Here is a 20531-nt window from a genome sequence, read left to right as displayed (position 1 = left end):
TCTCAAATTTTCATCGACTGGAACGGGATTTGCATGGCTGGCAGCGACTGACGCGTGGTGAGCATAAGTTTTCTCTGGAAAGAAAACAAACTTCTTAGTTTTAAATGAACTCTAAGCGCCCAACTTCTCGCCGTAGATGACGAACCTGTTCATGATGACCAAGTTTAATCTTCTCAATAACAAACGCGACAATCAGCGCCCACGCTTTTCTCACAGTCTCGGATCGGCATCTGCGATCGCCCCATTCCAGCGTACAATCGATGAACGTTTCTGCTACCACATTCCAGAGTTTTCCTGGGAAATCACGCGCATTCTGGCCTGGTAGCAAGGGAGTGTACACCACGTTTGAAACTAACCGGTAAGCTCTCCTCGCAATAATTTTGCGTGTGATCTTCCTATGCGAATCAACTCGTCGGTCATGTTATCCAGGTTGTCAAGATTTTCGACAATCTACATGAATGAATACGATTAAATTGTTTCGCGTTTATAGTGATCGCTACGAAAAAATTTAGACCCCATTTTTGGTGACGAATTCAGACGACAGTATTTTCTTTGTTTCCCTTCGGATTCATTCTCTCAAAGGCAGAATATCACGAAATAGAAATCAACAAAACAAGAAATTGGAATCTCTCTGGGCAAAGATAGAACTCGAGGGTTAGATCACGAATATGAGCGTGGCCGCGCTCAGTTTCCTCAAATCATCCCACTACAAATCCTTGCAATTTCTAATCAATTTTGAAATGTTCACACTGATACGTTGAATAATCTCCAGAATTCTTTTAAAAGTGACTTGTTAAAGTAATGAAAAAAAGAATGAAATACCTGATCAATGAGTTCACCGATAGCTTTAGAATGTGCCTTCACAAAACTATCATGATTTTGGAACTTGGGCGGAAGAGGCACTCGTCGAATTTGTTCCTTTACCTGAAGACGAATCGTTCTGGTGTAGAGTAGATTCAAAGTAGAATTCGTGCTGGTTGTAATGATTCTGCAGTGGACACTTTTTTTTGAAGATAATACGCTTTCCACACTGATATCGTCATTTTAGCCCCACCCCTTCCAAAAGAAAACAGAAATACCATAAATTCCGTGCGGCGGTGGCGTAGGTTTCAAAATATTCCACGGATCACTACAATGTACAAGAAATGAAAGGCTTCTGACGTAATGTGCATGGGTTTGTCACAAGATTTTTTTGATTTTTGCTTGATTTCTTCTTTCTCTGGCAAATTTTAGAACTTGAAGTGTCTTTTTGCAAAGAGATCTTCTTTTTGCAAAAAGACGCATCGAGTAGTTCAAGACATTTTCTTTTTTTCTTATTCAATAGTCGTTAAAAGGAGTCGTGGATAGTAGCAGTTGACTGCCAAGCGAGCAAAACTAGGTGTCTTCAGGGATTCGCTCGCAATCGGTCACGAAGCATCAGCCGACAGCGCAGTCATACTTAGATCCGATGTTGTGCTATGGATGGAATTTCCTTTGGACATCAAGAAAAAAAATGATCGGTAAAAGTGCAAATTTCAAAAAAAAAAATAAATGGTTTTCAATCCAAAATAGTTAATTTTAATTAAATAAAATCAATTAATTCTAATGGATAAACGACGAAAATTGTCGGTCGCAAAAAATTAGCAGTGAAAATATGACACACGATTTCATTATGGAAATTCTCTCCGCTGTTGAAAATGATGAAGGAAACGAGAGAGGTTGGGTGTAAAATGTAAAAGCGTGCGTCGTTGAATTAGAGCTTTCTGTTCGGCTTGAAGCGAAACTACAGGAAATCAGCCAGACTGCAAATGAATCCAAAGAGTAACATTTTGAGAGGGCCCATCCCTTTTCCCTTCCACACAATTCTCATTAATTTATCTATTACTTTATTTTAGAGAAATATTAGGATAAGAGGTTTGAACCTGAAACATCCTCTGCTCGCTGAACTCATAAACGAATCTGCGGGTACACTCAGAAATGCGAGCTCTTCGAAATCCACAAACTCTTCTAACCTGTGGCCACTTGAAGCATAATCGATGGTAGATACTCGTCCCAACCACCGTCGGTCCCTTACTAGTATAGATTTGTCGCCATAAGGCACGAATCAGATGAATTTGAGCTGGTGTAAGCGGAATTAACGTTGTGGACGTTCGACGACCGGACATTCCTTGCACTACCTGAAATCAAGGGGATAAGTAAAGCACAGGGGAGTTCCCCACGACTTTCATAACTCAATCCTATCGTTGTTAGGGGCTAAGGAAAAGATAAAAAGGATAGAAAAGGATAAAGCCACCGGCGTGTTAATCCATCTAGGATGCCCCAACGCGTTTTTCTGCAAATCGTAATCGTTGAGATTTTGGAACGCGTGTTGGCCCATACAGTTAATTAGAGAAGGAAAGGATTATTAACATTAACTTCTCCCTAGTGGTTTAGATTGCAGTTGAACGTGTCTGAGGAGGTAGAAAGAACAAGGAATAAATAGTGATGAGTAAAGTTGCCACTGTCCTAGCTGTAGCTAGAAAATTATGCATGCAACTGAATCCAAACTGGGACATGTCCCAACGTCAGACGCTTTCCAACGCGCATTCTGTATCTATTTGTTGCATGCTGTCACTGGTGCTACCCGTTTCATCACTCTTGTGTTGTCCACTTTATGAGTTCAAATTTGAATTGTTCTGGGCAGTCACGCGCGCGCCGGTCATGTGAGATCACGCGGAAACCCTCCACGGAGGAGTTCGCTCTCTTTCGGGGCAGACTTTTCCAGTTCGTTCAGTCTAGTGCTACACTTTGTCTGCGAAGGACCGAGTTTTGACTCTAAGAGATTCGACAACCTTTTCGGCCTGGGAGCAAGGTCCAAGGGATTAATGCAGTGCCATAGATTCTCTACCGTCTCGAAGGAGTTCTCCCGTAAAGGCATCACCCCACGAATCTGGGGTGGTGCGGGTTTCAGCTGGGTTATTCCTATAGGGGATCGTAGATTATGGGGAGGAAGGCGATTCCGTTTATTTCTTTCTAGCTGCCGTAAAAGACGGCCCGGAAGATGCGGTTTCGAGCGTTCCGGGGCGCTATTTTCCACAACGAGAACGTTTGGAGCGCCACAGCCCTGTGCCCGCGCCGCATCTTCCGGGCATTTTTTGCGGCAATTAGGAAGAAATAGACGGAATCACCCTTCTCCCCATAATCTACGATCCCGTATAGGCAAACCCGCACCATCCCAGATTCGTCTGAGTACCCTGACCCTCTGGTTGAGAGTGGAGCCAGCCGCAACGCAGAGCAGCGGAGGTGCACCAGGGCGGTTGCGCTGCGCCGGAAAGAACAGTGAATGGGGCGAAGTTACGTGTGGTTCCCAACTTATACCTTCAAACCTTTCACTGTACTTGTGTGTTTCTAGACGAATGGTAACAGGATATTTTGTGTTTAATGAACAGAAATGAAGGGACCACTCAGGGTCATCGTTTTTAGCCACAGGACGAATATCCTGCTCTCTTTAGCGGACAAAGCTCGGAAAATAGACATGAAAATGGCTGACCTGTATATTACTTTGACGCCGTTGCGCGAGAAGATTTTGACGTGCCTTCTCGCTGGACGAGTTTCTCCGAGACGACGATGAGGACAAGTCGTCACCGTCATCGAAGGACATCGACTGGAATGGTTGTTAAGAGCGAATCATGGTGCTTGGTGTTGTGAATTCAGCTACAATTGTCCACAGATTCCAGCTAGACACAAGAATTCGACATGGTGGTGCAATGTGTCACTGCGCCATTACATATGTATTTAGGGGAAAAAGATAGTCACAGTCTTTAGTTGACCTCGTAGGAACTGAAGCGGTTCCCACGCCGTTTAGGAAAAGATGAGCGGAACCACTCTGCGTTCCGCAATCTCTTACCCGAACTCCGCTTTCGTTGTGAGTCTTGCACAACGTCAAAATAGTGATACCCTCCAGAGGTTCTGATCTTCTGGATTTTGCTAACGACACTAACTTGAAATTCGAACACGGTTTCTAATAGCTAAGATTTCCCGGCGGTCCGAGCTACATAATCATGTTGGAAAGCTTACAGGGTTAAGAGGAACATCTATTAAAAAAAGAGGAAGCATTTTCGCTTGCGCTCACGTTTTGATACAAAGCTACCACAATATGTTTACATTTGCACACGGAAAGATGCTGTTTTATATTAGACGCAGAAAACATAGCTCCTTTTCAGAAAATATAGCTCTAGCTCAGTTTTTTCTTGTTTCCATTAGAACTTTTGAGTGGAATGAATACATCACCACCGGCAGAGATTGCACGAGTGCAGCGAAAATATTTAGTTCGCAGCGGGGCAAAAGCTCGACTCAACTGAGGAAAGTTCAAAGGTGATCTTATTGAAGCAATTCCACCAAGTACTCAACCGAAATAATGCGTTCGTTAATTCTCCAAAAATGCGTTGCACAATGTCTAAACAACGTTTTCGTCTTGAAACCTCCGGAAACACAGCGTATGGTTGAATTTTTGAAGATTTCCGTGTTTTTCAGCATTCTCGTTCACTCCTTAAAATCACATCTTGGTCCATTCACGTTACTTTCTGCCACGATGTGAAAAACACGTCAAGCAGCACCTGCTCCTTGATGTCGTGAATCCGACAAAATGCACAACGAACCTGACGTTGTGCGAACTGCGGATGCATGAGCGCCTTATGCATTACCGTATCCATGCTGCCAACCCGTGCTGGTGACCACTCAATCTCGGTATGTGGGTTTGAGTGAAGCGTCGGTGTTGAACCGCTGGTCGAATCGAGTGAAATTTGAATCTGCAGTGGAAATACGTAGGTGATTGGAAACAGCTTTAGACTATCACGGATGAAGATCTGATTTGATCTGAGTACCTGGATTAGAGGAGAAGAAATCACGAGAGAATTCCACTGTTTTGACTTACGTAGATGTTATGACTGATGCTCAGCGTTAATCCAGAAAATTATCAAATGAAAAAGAGATAAGGAAGAACAACAGGAGAAGAAAACATGGCACATAGGTGGAAAGGATTGTTTGGAAGGAGGAAAATAAAAATCCGGGCGAGAGATCGGAGAATACTGGAGAAAGAAAGAAATGTATACGAGGAGACTTTTGTTTGTTGCATCGCTTCTCTCGAGATCCTCCCACAGTCGATACCTATTAAATACAAAGCAATGCATCCACACCGTTAGGAGGATTTGTACTTCACTCAACGGTACGACGATCACGCCTATCGACAACATCTTAAGTTGATTTCTTACCTGAAAACCATACAAAAACCTTGAAGTTTTCACTGACGGATGAGTTATAACCCTGACTTACTGTAGTTGGTTTCGGAAGCTGTAGTTAACATTTCACCAAAATTCATGAATTTTTATCTTATATAAAGGATAAAGGAGCAATAGGAGAAAATTAATAAATTGTATTCCAAAAGAAGCCAAACTAAAAGGTAATGAATAGATGGGTAGAGATAAGCTTTAATGTTTCTCCATACCTTGACGGTATTTTATTGAGGTGACGATGAGTAATAAGTTTCAACGCATAAGAAAAAACGCGAATCCTGTCGACTCGATGTTATTTTGGGAAGAGCTAGTGACAGTGATACCCTCAAAATCAACTAGAAAAGCATGCGTAGCGAAAATGGCGCGCTCCGTGTATGCGTGTGTGAGGGTGCGGAGGGAATGAGGGGTAAAGAGGGAGAAGTTTAAGAGATCATTTTCTCAGTGTGAAGGCATTAAAATGTGGAGCTATACAATGCTAATGCGCATTTTATAACTTCACCTTTTGAGGTGCTTAGGTTTTAACATATAAAAGGTTTTCAAAATATGTTAAGGGTTTTCAACAGGACAGAAGAGAATCTTTCAGAAAGAATACCTTCCGATGAAAATATTTCAGCGTTAATTCAAATCATAAGAAATCAGCTATGTATACGCTTACAATACGCTTGAAAACATAAATAATTTGTAATCCAAAATCAGCTTCGTAATAGGAGTAAGAAATTAAAAAATAAGTGAGTAATTTAATGAAATACCAACTATCAGTGAGATCACAGTGCGGTCACAATTTTTCTTTTCAGGAAAATATGGTTCGGTTCCCATATATTTTTAGTTCCAAATCTAAATACCTTAGAAGATTCCAGAATACGAATATCACAAGAAAACCATGTTCTCAGCGATAAGAAGCTCTTATAGATTTAAGAGAGAAATTAAACAGGATTGAAATGTTTAGTTCAAGGCGGGATTAAAGGCAGCATACCACGAATCTGGGGTGGTACGGACTGCAGGTGGAGTATCCGCAACCGGGTCGTAGATTATGGAGACGGGGGTGGTTCCGCTCATCTCTCTCTGCATCACTGCAAACAGCCGCCTCCAAAATACCGTTTTGTACAACTACATCTATTGTAACGCTCCACCCCTTGCACGCGTAGCTCCCTTACTGCCTATCACGGGAAGTCCGAATTGGTTTTTGACGAATCGCAGGACGGAGGCGGCGCAAGAGGTGGAGCGTTGCAGTAGATGGCGTCGTACAAAACAGCATTCTGGAGGCGGCTGTTTGCAGTGATGCAGGGAGAGATGAGCGGAACTACCCCGGTCTTCATAATCTACGAACCCGTATACGGATACTCCACCTGAAGTCCGCACCACCTCAGATTTGTGGTGTGCTCCCTTTAAATCATGAATTCGCGAAACTCCAGAAGAATGAAACGAAGGAGCGACCAAGAAAAAGATAAACATAATATAAATCACAGTTTTGCTTGTGAAACTGATTTATTTGAAAAGAGTTTTGCTGCAATCTGGTAATATAAATCCCTTTGCGGTTCACCATTCAGAAGGGAAAGAGGAAGAGAGAGTGAGGAATAAAAAGAAGAAGGAATAGGAGCACGACAAGTTAAGAACAAAAAGGAAATATGTGGTTTCCTAGGTATAGGAGTTCTCAGAATTTTTTTTTTTAATTTCGCAAAACATTGATGCAGGGATATGTGAACCAAGCTGATCTTCTTGAGCAGAAGTAGCTTGAGCTTTCGTAGCTTCTAACAAAAAATAAGGTAAAACCCTTGTTTTCAAGAGGGAGGGTCTGAGTTGTGTTTAGTGGAAAAACGGAAAGATAGCGCGTGACTTAGCGAACACGACCTTCGTAGGCAAGTTTGTTCGAAGACTCCGTAACTGCGAAGAGGTGGGCTTTGCGAAGTGAATCCGTGGACTCTTGAACGACGTCATTTGAGGAAAGAAAGGCGGGAAGAAGTAGAAATACAAGGAGGAAGAGAAGAGGATCAACGAAAAGTACAGTGTACCTTCCTTTACGTTTCACTTCATAAAGGTGCTTACGTATCCCAAGTCACAGATCTATGCTTTTTTTTCAAAACAGATAGATAAATAAGAAAATTGAAAAGCATAATAATTTCCTGCGAAAACTTTAGAAATCCAAAGGACCGCTCCAAAGTGTTAGGAAATGTTTTTTTGTTCGGTAACAAGGAACTCGTTGAAACGCTGCTGCTGATTGACAACAGACGAGAAGGAATGAGTGACGGAAAAACACAAAATCACAGAGATCAACCTATCAAAAAACCTCCCGCAGAACAAAGGGAACAATCGCACATCGGCGTCGAAAAACAGCAGATGCTGAGGCGATTTATGCACCTCCGACGTGCCCGTCTTGCTGGGAAAATTGCCATGTTGAATTTCCTTTGTTCGACTGGATTCGGGACAACACATAAGACTCTTCGCTATTGGTGAAATAGAATTCACTTCTAAAAAAAACCTGAGAAGGGAACATCTGTTTGTCTTTGAGAAAAGACTGGAAAAATGAAGAAAGAAAGCTAAAATAAGGGAGAGAACTCAGATATACATCTTCATTGATAATTTTTCTTACTTCCTCCAACTCTAGTGGAGAGGAAGACAACGTTTTTCTTCTTCCTCATCTTGTCATCTAATGTACTCTTCTCTTCCTTTTCACTACATATAAACCTTCGGGATCCTTCTCTTTGAATGGGAAAAAATTATTAGTACATATGAAAAAAATGCGGACTTGGTGTTGGGGCGGGAGGCAGAATCAGACACAAATTTTAAAAATATTCGATGCAATTTTTTTTTACCTTGAGTACTTTTTGAAATTCTCTAGATATTTTCTAGAGAATCAGTTCTCTGTTGTAAGAAAAATATTCCTCAAAACTTGAGTACGACTTGATTAAATCCAATCATAAACAAAATCAGGATTAGCGTGCCTAAGTAACGTAAATTATTTATTTTATAGAAAAAACCAAAGAGAAGCGGTTAGATGTCTATTCAGCTTGCATTAAAAAAAAACGGATACAACAAAAAAAGGCTTAAAAGTCGAAAAGAAGCAGTTGAAAGAAAAACGGAGTTCAACATCAAGAAACTTGCTTTTCTGCAAAAAAACAGAATTTCACGAAAACACAACGAGGGAATCGAGAACTCCCGGCCCATCATACTCCCCAGGAACCAACTGGAAAAACCCAACCTGTCAATCTCAGTTGGATAATCCACCAGATGCTACGGACGAGGAGAGAAAATTGGGGGCGACTTGAATAAATGCTTAATGGCGGAGAAATCATAAAATCTGTTGCAAATGAGCAACAAAAATTGATGGCACGTTTTATGCCTACCGCGCGAATAGTTAAAAATTTTCGTGTTGGTTTTCCTGGCGGTTTTCTCCTTTTCTTTTGTTTTTGACGAGTACAGTGAAATTCTGTCGATTCAAGAACTGTCGAAGAAAGAACTTCAAGTTTTCTTGGGAAGATCTGAGCGTCCACGATTTACTGCACATGCTTCAGTTAACCAGCAAAACAAACTACTTAGCTGCTCATTCTGGTAAAAAAAGGCGAGGACCGGAAATTATACGTTTTCCGGAGCAACGCTGACGTTTCTCTAACAGTAATCGGATCCGAGCGGGAGGGATGCAGGAGCAGCGGCAACAAACGCGAGACACTCCGTTCTCGAGGAGTGCTGGGGACGACACAACTCGCGATTTAATCGCTTCTTTTACATTCGCGGCTCAGCGGTTGTTTATCTTCCTATATATCAATAAAACAACAAAACAACGCGTCCCACATAGCAACGAGCAAGTTGAATAAACACGAATGTGTCTTCGTTAGGGAGGAGGAGCGGAGACATTTATTTGAAGAAGACACTCACAGAATCAATTTACGAATTCATTAATTAAAAATATTGCTCATATTTTCCTCGATTAACAACCTTTTCAGAGGCTTTCATCAACCTCTTCCAGTGTTCTTGTAAGATAATTTCTTGTTACGTTGATAAAAAGAGATGAGTTAGTCGAGTAAGGAAGAAGTACGGAAATTTTCACGAAAGCATCACTACTAGAGTGGTCCAGAATATTAGAAATAGCAAAAAGAAAGAAAGAAAAGAAAGCAAGAGGAAACAAGCGCCGAAAAGCAGGAGCTAGAAAAGCAGCGCTACTTCCTCGTGAAATTAAAAGCGAATAATTTTTCTGAAAATATTTCTATTTTAGCTAATGATGTAGCCATCCCAATGCCAACGATCACCTGCCACTTGAAGGGCAAACTTATACCGTCGGATGTTTAGAATGAGGATGAATTTTGATATCCAAAGAAAAAAATGAAGCTGACATATATGAGAACGGCACTGCTTTCTGCAACTACTTTCGTACACGAAATAAAAGCGAAATACTCTCGAGGATCTGTAGAAAAAAACATTGCCCTCGCTACAGAAAGGTGCCCTGAGCGGTCGATTTGTTAGATATGCTCTCTATCCTCTCATAGAAGCCAGGAATTTTCCAGCTATTTTCTCGTCAGCAGTGCTTGCTACTTTGTATGAAGGTATGAAACACAACTAATTCAATGGCAACCTGCTCAATAATTCGATTCATGAGCATCTTGAAGAGCCGTCTCCGCTACATGTTTTGTCCCTTACTCATCACTGCATAACGACCGTCAGCCGTCAGGACTGTCGATCAATAATGTGTCAATCAACATTCAGAGCTGACTTTCAGCGGGGCTGCCGTTGCAGCCACCTTCTTTGATAATTTAGCTGAAAACAGAATAAGAAGTGTTTTTAGACCTTTACTTATCGTTTGCAAAAAATACTGAGTTGTTGTTCAGGAAATCTTGCGGCAGTTACAAATCTGTTGTGACACGTGGGATGTGCCAGACATGAGCGAAGCGCCTTTCTTTTTAGAACGACTCTGAATAGCTTCATCTCCACCTAATTTGCATGATATAGCTAGTTTACGGTAACTTTCAGGAGCAGAGCATCATCAGCCTGTCCAAATTCTGCAAAGCACAAGTTCATAATGGCACAAAACCAGGGATTTCGCCTATTGTGGCATAACACTCTTGACTCGAAACAGCTCTAGTTCCGAAATAAATCTGACCTCAGCAGCTGGCGAAAGTGAACTCGAAAACGTGGAAAAACATAGGGCTTTGTACCTCTCATCAATTGATTTGGTTTGACTAGCTATTTATTTCGGTCATTTAACTGATTTATTTAATTTAATGACTGTGCTTGTAGTGACGGGAGATCAATTTCTTTTCCCCCTTCCTCCAGCAGATGCATCAAATATGTAGTATGGGAAATAAAATATTTTACATGCATGGCATTGGCCTTACCAGGATCTTGAAGGAAATTTGTCCAAGTTCTCCTTCTGAAGAGCCAATGCCACGAATGAGCCAGAAAAAAGTGCTAATTCATCATTCAGGACAACTAAAACAGAATAGAATAATGAAATAGAAGATTAGGTTGGACAAAAAGGGAGTTTCACGACCAGAACGATGCCTGAACACATGCCACGTCGAAATTAATAATTCGCACTTGACTATATTCACTAGGGGTACTCTCATTCCATCGTGGGACCTTCTATGCGTATCCGTGAAACGGATTATATTTCGAAATTACGAGAGTTTGTATCCTAACGGAGAAATTTCCCATTTACTGGTCTCTGCGATGTAGCAAAAGAAATGTTGAATCATTCCAGAAGAGAAAAGAGCCCATCGTGAAGATTTTTTTCTACTATAATTGAGGCATATTATTCTTTTGCATGTTTCTTTTGAATCAGTACGAAATCCAAGTATCTAAAATATGTAAAAAAAAAGACGAGAAGAATCCTTTTCATGGAACTATACCTTTAGCATCAAATCCTGCCACATATGAAACACTAATTTGTGAGCACGACGCGAGTTCGCGGGGAGGATCAAAGACCAGAGATATCTCGGATTAAACTGAAAGGGTGCAAAGCATGGATCAAACTCTCAGCTCGGTACCGTATCCCTGGCGGGAACTTCGAAATTGTGTGATCAAACTATCAACTCCTCTATATTCATTACAAGTGATCAAATTGTGTAGTGCAGAATCTATACGATAGACGAATTTGGACTGGTTTGCACGCACTTATGTGCACTAGCAGACAATTTGAAAACATGTCAGTGCTGAAAAGTGGAGCAGTTCATCGACTATTCATGAATGACCGAAGCTTAATGGCCGCAGAAAAAACAAAGTTACGACTCATCGGTCTGGTGAACCGCATTAACCTGTGTGCTCTGTAGTTGGCTAAATTGTCTCGTCTCGAAGAAGGATAGGACGAGGGGCGGGTGAGGATGGGAAGGAACCGAGAAGGTTCGGCGGTACATCCATGTCAGTAAATCTGTTTACGGCTAGTCTATTTGAAGGTGTGATCACCTAGGCAACCCAAACAGAGCGATAATGGAATTTTATAGTCATCCCACAACTTATGCGCTAATTCCAATTGTATGCCAAGAAAAAAATGAGATGAGCTGTCATGCGCGGTGAGGAATCTCAGTGACCTGCGGAAGTACCGATAAAATGCGAAAATTGCCAAAACAAACACTAAACGATAGCTCTTCCAGACTCTGCAGCACTTCCAGTGACTCTAATCACAGCTAAAGGCAGACTTAGAAGAAAGAAACTGAAAAAAGCTAAGGAGGAAAACTTCAGATCATGTCGTACAAATCTGAACTATTCAATAATTTATCCATTAAAGTTTTAGAGAAACTAAGTTTATCAATTATTTTCACAGATTTTTTTTGAGTCTTAGAAACGTTACTGTGAAAAGGTTTTTTTTTGCAATTTAATTACTACAACTACTCTACTTTCAAGGTAAAAGAAGTGATTAAAAGACCTCTCGATCTTGCTTTTCTTTCTACTCCTTTTTTCCTCACACTTCTAAGACAGATGCGCATTATGTGATGGATTTTTTGGTTAAGAAACTGAAAAAAACTGGTTGGTTAAACTTCTTGGTTGTAAATGTCTCAGTTCATGTTTTATTTATATTTTATTAAATATTTATATTTAAAGATACGATTGAAGGAGACTTAAGAAATTTGAAACTCATTGAAACAATCATTTGTTTCATCTTGAAGGGGAAATAAATAAAATGATTGGGACTGGAAAAAAACTGGTAACGATTTTAGTCGTACATTTTAGAAAGGTATTCACGTAGTGAATTTTGTTTGTACAAAGATCGAGATGGGACGACAGTGAAGATAAAAAAAAAGAAAAAGGAAAAAGAAAGGAGGAGGCACAGAGAAGGATAGCAAAAGATCAAAACGGGAATTTATAAATGCAATAATAAAAGCAAAGAAAAATGACATTTCACATTTATTTTTGCTCACCTCTGGTATCTGAAATCGAATCTGTCTTGGGCTTCGACTAGGACGTGGAGTGGATCGTGGAGTGGCTCTTGATGTCGAGCTGAAAATGAGAAATGCTCCGCAGATTATATATTCAGGAAGAGAGAAAAGCGAAACTTGAGTCAAATTTGGTTCCGGCTCCAACCCATACTTTCCCGTTTAATAGAGGTCCCAAGAAGGAAATCCTCTAAAGAAACATCCACAGAAAAATCTCGATTCTTAGCAACCAGCCATGTGAAAACGTGAAGCGTCTACTCTTTATTCCCACGCTCCTGACACAGAGGTGCATTGGAGGATTTCTAGCCAAAGGGTTATAATAATCACAGTAAATGTTTCGTTAACAATTTATTCTCACTCGGCATTGTGTAAAGTGTAAAATAATCTTTTGGAGATATGGACGCAATTTCCACATTTATGGAGGTATAGAGCACTCACGGACGAATGATTAATTTTCGAATGAGTCGAATATCGTGTCGTTCAAAACCGTTTCAACTTCGATTGCAAAACTATAGTTCGACTTTTACGAACTTCTTTCTTTCTTTCTTTTCTATGAAATTGAATGAACATTAAACACTTACTCTTGCATGGATACCGACGACTTGCAGTTTATTTCACGGAAACAATTCAGGATTAATTCGACTTTGCTTCAGGCGCGCATACGGGCTAATAATACTTTGTGAGTCTGTGTGATGACGCGTAAAGCCCCGCTGGTGGTGGAAGAATCCCCAACAACTAAATTGTGGGTCTGCAAAGGGGCAGCACTCACGATTGAGAAAACTTCTGATCCCCACATAATTGGAATCTTATCACCGGATGTACAATTAAGGTGCAAAAGGAAACCAACCTGGCACCACTCTTTGGAAGTTTCCTTGAATTTGAGTCTAGGATTACGAGTCCTTAGCTCCTTAGCTCAAGGCGCTGTGTTACTAGAAATTTTAAATTTTTCCCCCTCTTACGTTACAAAAAGGACCACTAACTTTCATTTTCCTGTCTCTTTAGCTAAAATTAAGGATAATTTTCTCTCTCTCTCTCTTTTGAATCATTATCGATCTTCCTAAAGTGTTTATCATTGTATTTCTTGGATGTCTCGGTTGACCCATACTACTTAACGTATTCATTTTCGGTACATTTATGAAACATTTCTTATCATAGAAACCAATAAGCTTTATGGTTATATTCTAATGAAAATACTCCTCTGCAAGAGATTTTGAGGGAAAATTTGCGAAAAAAAAACCTCTGATTCAACGTCAAAAAAGGACTGGATGTGGATTTGTCGACTCCCGGCGATATCAGCTGCCCATTGATATCGCATTCTTCTTAAAAATCATCACTTCACGAATCTGGGGTGGTGCGGATTTCAGGTGGAGAGTTCCTGCACGGGGTCGTAGATTATGGAGAGGAACGTGATTCCGTCTATTTCTTCCTAAGTGGCGTAAAAAAACGGCCCGGAAAATGCGGCGCCGCACAAGGCTGGCGCGCTCCAACCGAACTCGTTGTAGAAAATAGCGCCCCGGAACACTCGAAGCCGCGTCTTCCGGTCCATTTTCTACGGAAATTAGGAAGAAATGGACGGAATCACCCTCCTCCCCATAATCTACGACCCCGTACGGGAATAACCCAGCTGAAACCCGCACCACCCCAGATTCGTGGGGTGATGGCTTTGCCTCGTTTTAATATTTGAAACTGGAGAACAACTGGTGAAATGAATAGATATTGCCTACAAAAATGCGCAATTTTAAATCCGTTCTAAAGAATCGTGGGTCCCACGCTATTCATGTGCGGAATAAAATATTTTTTTAGAAGATAAATGCTGCAATTAATTTGATGGGAAATAGTATCTATGTGTTTTGAACCTGTTTCGATCCAAAGCGGTCTTCGTCATCTTCGTTATACTTTCTCTTAAAACTTCTAACGATTTAGCTAATACTAGATATTTATTCGAAGAAACCGATGGGTTATCGGTTCGTGCTACTGGGTTTTTCAAGAACCAGAACTCGATGCCTTTTAAAACCTATAAACGGGTTTAAAAAAGGAAAAAAGTTTTCTGTTTTTCTTTTCTTGTTAAAGTAAAAAGTTTTCTTGAACTTCTCGGAATCTTGTGCGATTCTCTGATAACTCTCTGATCGCATGAGAGGTGAAGGACGGTTAAGGATTTCTCTCACAACATCAAAAATGTTCTCGCTCTGAAATATTTCTGAAGTTTTTCATGGACCTCGTCGACTCGTCTTCATTTTAGTGGAGTCATCAGTGGAGTGGAACCACTTCGTGACGTTACAAAAATTCTTTCACATTCACATTTATGCTCTTGCAGCAAAGATTCAGGTTTCAGCTGCGAGCGCAACTGCTAGGGACATCATTCCGCTCATTCCCTACAGTATGCCCACGAAATGGAAATAGCGTGTAAAGTATTAACAGTAGTAATAATAGTAGCCACGAAAGCAGCCTTTGTAATCCCGCGGAAATTCGATCACCTCTGGGCGGAACTCGCAGTCAACGCGCACAGCTAATACTATCGTAAGCTCATTTTTTTCAGTACGAACTCTAAAGTTTTCGTGAAATGTCACTTTGAAAATCATGATGTGCAAAAAAAGAGAGTTGTTTACTATATTTTTAAATATTTTAACTTCAGGTAATAGAAAATCAAATCCATGAATGTAAATCGATGTGAATGTAATGGAACGAATTTGAAAAGAAAAATTAATGTAATGTAAGTGGATGCAGAGTGAGATTTTATGTCTTGTCCCGAGCAGCGATGAGAATAAAAATTCTCCCAGAGGACAAATGAAATTACAGTCGAACTGCCGCTGACGTTGCAAGGAACATTGCAGTGGAGAACGGTGAAGAAGGTCCCCGCGGATTCTCCGCGAATGCCTCCGAGACGATTCGTGTCCAGTGGACATGACGGGAGAAACCAGAGCTTACCTCGACAACGTCACGCTCCATTCGTTCATGAAAACGCGGACACTTAGATGGTGTCCTTGCCTTAAAGACGCAAAGAACTACACAGTTATAAGGAAACATGTAAAGGAGAATTGTGTGAGCTGTCGAAATTACCGACTAAATTAAAGAGCAGGGTAGTTAAAAGTAAATGTCATTTTGTGTAATGTTCTAATTGGAAGGAAGGGAGGAGATTGTCTGGATATTACCTGCAGGAAGTCTAGAAATCTTATCAAATAAACTCTTTTTCTTTCGAAACGCAAGAGATACAAAAAGTCCCTCTGCCCGGAAATAAATTGGGCTACAGAAAAGCTTGGGACTTGTAGGATAACGATAATCCCCATTACCGTCACTTTTGAAAGCTTGAATATGTCCCACGTTTTCAACCAAAACATACAAAAACGTATTTGAAGTTATTAGATGCATTTTTCTCTCACATTTCACGCGAGGATTTTTCTTTGCTACCGATACGACTAAAAATTTCAGATCGACTCACATCACAAAATTCCACTGTATGGTCTGATTCTCGAAAACAAATCGGTAGCCCCTAAGTTACGTCCTAGTCGTTGATGCAGCATATCGTTAGCGGAAGGCAAGCAGAGCCATCTATTTAGGTAGCAACGAAGGCGAATCTCTTCTGGATACACACCATCGCTAACTGCTCTGCGGAGGCATGATCGGGGTGTGCTCGAAAATCCGCTGGGCCCTCTTTACACGTGCCCACATCGCAATACACTTCATTTTGTTTCACAAATTTTTCCCAGCTATTACATTATCGGAAATAGCTCAGGGGTTTGGATTAGCCGTCAATTTCTGAAATTTCTTCTCGGAGAGCAGCCACTCAAAGATCCTCTCCAAGGTGTATCTGAAATCGTTCCCAAAAATGAAAATGTGGTGGTGATCCAATTGCTATCTATTAAATGAGAATGATAATTTGGAGACAAAAGAGGCTGAATGAATCACTCGAATAAGAAAATTGATTATGAAAATTCAGAGAGTTCAAAGGTTCATAAACTTGCAATCGATTCCAAAAATCTCAGAATGATTAGTATTTCAAGGTGATTTTTTTCAGACGGGTGGACGTCAACTACGGATTCCAAGAGAACCCATAGTGCATCATTGTGAACTTACTGACTAACACCGTAGATATAGAGATACGATGCGAAGAAGGTTTTTTCAGCTTTTCTTTCATGGAAAACCGTTACTCCTAAAGAATGCAGAATGAAAATCCCGAAGGAAAGAATGAAAATTGCGACTACGTACCGCCTTCAAAATGGCATCTGTTTACTATCAGGAAACTTAGCGTCGAAAGTTTTGCAATGGAAAAAAATGAATGATAATAACAACACAATCTCAATGAGTTTGGCGACCACGTTTGAAGGAAAAATTATTTCCTCCAATCCAAAAAAATACGCGAAAATCATCTTGAAAATCTTAGATGAAGAGATAGATAGAATATACATATTCTTAGATACATACAATGCACTTGTACGGATTTTGTAACCATTACATGGTTTTTACTTTTTAAAATTCGTATACTTCCCAATAATAATAATCAAAAAGAAATTCTCTTACTTTTCAAGCCAATCGTTGTCTAAATCTGGGGGAACCACAGGAAATGTATCGGCTTTTTGCTGGTACGATTGCCGTCGATTCTGAAAAAAGAAAACCTTCAGTTTTCTCCTTTAAAACTCACTACCGCGGTCTTGAACAACGATATCACCCGCCTCAGTGCTGGATGAGGAAAGAAAGAAATATAAATCTGTTTGCTATGGAAGGTTGCAATGTCAGGATAAGAAAATGATAATTTCTTCTTTGTTGAAAAACAAAGTTCGGAAAAAAGGAGGACCACCGGACTTTCCTAAATAAAACCACTATTATAAGGGGAAGGGAGCATAAAATATATGAGCAGAGAAAAAACCACTTTGCACAATGACAAGAATATTGTTTATTTATTTAGTTTACGAGCTTTCTCGCACACATTAATTCACTACTTCCCTCCTAAAATTCCTCAGTACACATCACAACTTCTCCGAATTTATTGTGTTACTGGTTTTATGGCACCCTTTACAACTGAGGATTTAAAGGTTGGCCCTATTTGTTTATTTATTATCAATTATTTATTCGTAAGCATTATTATTACTAAGAGGGAGATGAAATTTACTCCGTTAAATTTCTCCCAAAAGCACATGCATTTCTAGCCACTGCCATAAACAAAAGCAGTGCACGATTAGATCAAAAAGATCCACAAAGACGTAAACATTCATTCCGCTTCCTGCGACCAGTGAAAGTGGGCGTGGCGAGCGATTTTCGCATGGCGCTGCGTATCGTGATCCACCAATTTTCTTGCGCTAACACATGAAAGTGCTTTTAGTACAGCATAAGCGGATGAAAGAAGACGATAGAATGAAGATGAAATTACCCAGAAGACTTTTTTTTAGATAGTTACCGACACTGCTGACGTCGTGGTATCTCACTCAACATTCAACCGCCATTAATGGCAGAAACATCAAAAAGTTGTTCATTAACTCTTGATGGAAATATCCGGGAAAACATACACTAGCAGAAGTATACGAGTAGTGCTACGAAGAGAAAGTAAAGGGAATAAAAAATTCTGAGAAAATGGAAAGGAAGCGAGAATCTTTCTTCTCCGGAAATTTCTTTTGAAGATTCAGTAGCTTCAGGGTAAATGAGGTGAATTTTTTGGAGGATTCTAACCAATCGTTATGAGTTACAAGGCAATTTCAGAGATTTTCACATTATCTAGCTTCTAGATAACATTCTTCACTAATGAAAATCGAGAGCAATAAAATTTAAGCAGCACCTTGATAGGATCTAACTCCACATGCGTTCAATGCAAAACACTTTCATGGTTTGAAAAAATTAGAGACGCCCAGGATTCTTGGATAGTGTTCTTCTTGTACGCACGCTGGTCATGAGTAGGATGTACTTCTTTGAATGTTCTAGAAAAGATGGGTCACCGGTGTCTCATGCGGCCACAACTATGTATCCTAGAAAATTTGCTGAAAGAACGCCGTTGGTGCTTCGTTGTAAAAGCGGTTAGGAAATTGTGTGCATACCTATAAACTGCTTGGCACAGCAGCAGCTTTTCAAATTTTTATGACTTCTAAAATGATATTATTGGTCGGTGCAAAAAATTTAGCAATAACTGAAGTCTGTGGCGGGGGTAGCGCAGCAGGTACGAGGGTCGGCTATGACTGCATAATTTTTCATTCTTTCGAAGTCGATGACTTGGTAACAGACGAATCTGGGAGGACAAAAACGCAGACCTGACACAATGGCTCGTCCCTGCAAGTCATTGTAAAGTTGCACAGACCTTCATAAAAGATTCTGAATTGAAGTCGAACGCGTAGGGGCATTCCCACAGGTGTTCATCATAGCCGTGGACTTTATCCATTATCCTTTGATTGAGGTCTATCCTAATAACTTACTTACTCTACAGCCAGAGTCACAGAAAATACGGTCCAACTTATGAATCATTATCATTGAATCTTCTTCCTTTAAATCATATCTACGAATCAACTCAGCAACTCCAAGTGAACCTCATCAAACGTGTAGAAAAATATTCAGGAAATGGAGGCAAACATTGAGAATTTCCAGAGTTTTAAGCTGCAAACGCTTAAGATAATTAAAAATTCTCGTTTGCTACAGCATCGACCACTAAAAAACAACGAGGAGAAGCGTAAAGGCCGACGCCCAGCCATATTTCACTGTTCTCATCCGTAACTCCGTGTGTATGTGTACTCTCCAGGGAGTTAGAGATTTTGGCGATGCCCCGACACTAAGAGGATGAGAATTAGAAGGTGGGGTTCGTTGCAACAAATTTTCAGACTTTGTAGAGAATTCTTGTAGTAATACGACTAAACTGCAATTATTTCACAGGGTTCGTTTGCACTTTGTGAAGAAATGAGAAGTGTAGGAAAACAGAAAGTTCTCCTCCCAAGTATTCCAGTTCCAAAACAAAGAAAGGCGGAAAAAATCTGAAGAAAATCTGAACTCCGAAAAAAATAATTGTCGTTCATTACATCCAATGATTTCCTAATAGAAAAATTTAACTTTCAAATATATTCCACCAAATAATATATAATTAACCACAACCTACATATTTTTTATCTGAAGAAAAACCAACATTTACTTCTCATTTTGTAAGTCGACAAAATACACATGAGACAAAGATTAATCGTCGATCCATGAGAGTGATCTTCGGGGGTAAAATCAATAAAAAAAAATTATTAACATTTAAATGCATGAATAATGACCAGAACTTCGAGGTGACCTCAGGTGACGAGTATAGTAGTCTTAGCTGATCATTCAGACCAACGACCGAGATAAGAACACATGGAAGACGTATATCCAAGAGAGGGCAACCCTAGTTCTAAGGAGCGTCATCGTCTACGGGCAGAGCGGTGTGCCAGAAGTCCACAAATTTGGCTCTTATACAAATGTTCACGTGGATATCGCAATCGAGACTATGGAAAATTCAAATCCTTGAATCGGAAAATGCTCACTGAAGCGAGAATGTGGATGTTTTTCTCATTATGAATTGTGTCAGACTACGAACTAATGGGACTTCGTTGTTGAGCTGCTTCCCTACAAAGTAATTATGTCAACTTCCTCGTTGACATAATTACTTTGTTCTAAGATTCAAAAAAGGGAAATTTCCAAAAAAGAAGCGTCGATATCTTACAGAAAAAGAAAAAGAGAAAAAATACTCAATGAAAGTTTAAATAGTCAGTTAACAGTTAGTTAAAGAAGAGGTTTTTTTTTTTTTTTGTCATGTTAGACGAATGTTAGAGTGTTGTACAAACCATTTTCGAAGAAAAAACAATAAAAAGAAAATGCAAAAAAATCTGCATTGAACAAAAATGTGACGAGAAACAAAATCTGACGAATAGATAAAATTAATATATAAGTATATAAGATAAGTAACAAATAAATATATATAAAGGAACGCTTGAGATAA

General features: G+C 40.0%; 1 protein-coding gene across 2 annotated transcripts; it reads right to left on the bottom strand.

Annotated features, from left to right (window-relative positions):
- Nucleotides 1-2: 2 nt before the first annotated feature.
- On the bottom strand, nt 3-18965 carry RB195_005678 (uncharacterized protein; the record flags this gene model as incomplete). 2 transcript variants are annotated; one of them, XM_064178324.1, is made up of 10 exons in its annotated part: nt 3-74; nt 146-294; nt 357-450; nt 823-924; nt 1992-2156; nt 3509-3622; nt 4617-4766; nt 12593-12671; nt 17123-17202; nt 18885-18965. In XM_064178324.1, 10 exons carry the CDS (start codon nt 18963-18965, stop codon nt 3-5), a joined length of 1086 nt encoding a protein of 361 aa, XP_064035383.1. The 2 variants fall into 2 exon arrangements, with proteins under 2 accessions (XP_064035383.1, XP_013299759.1); XM_013444305.2 differs by lacking the exons at nt 4617-4766; nt 12593-12671; nt 17123-17202; nt 18885-18965 and having other exon boundaries at nt 3509-3619.
- Nucleotides 18966-20531: the final 1566 nt, after the last annotated feature.

This window comes from Necator americanus, chromosome I (assembly GCF_031761385.1).
Source record: "Necator americanus strain Aroian chromosome I, whole genome shotgun sequence".
Taxonomy (NCBI): domain Eukaryota; kingdom Metazoa; phylum Nematoda; class Chromadorea; order Rhabditida; family Ancylostomatidae; genus Necator; species Necator americanus.
Note: the sequence above shows the minus strand (reverse complement) of the source record. Positions and strands in the feature narration are given on the sequence as shown.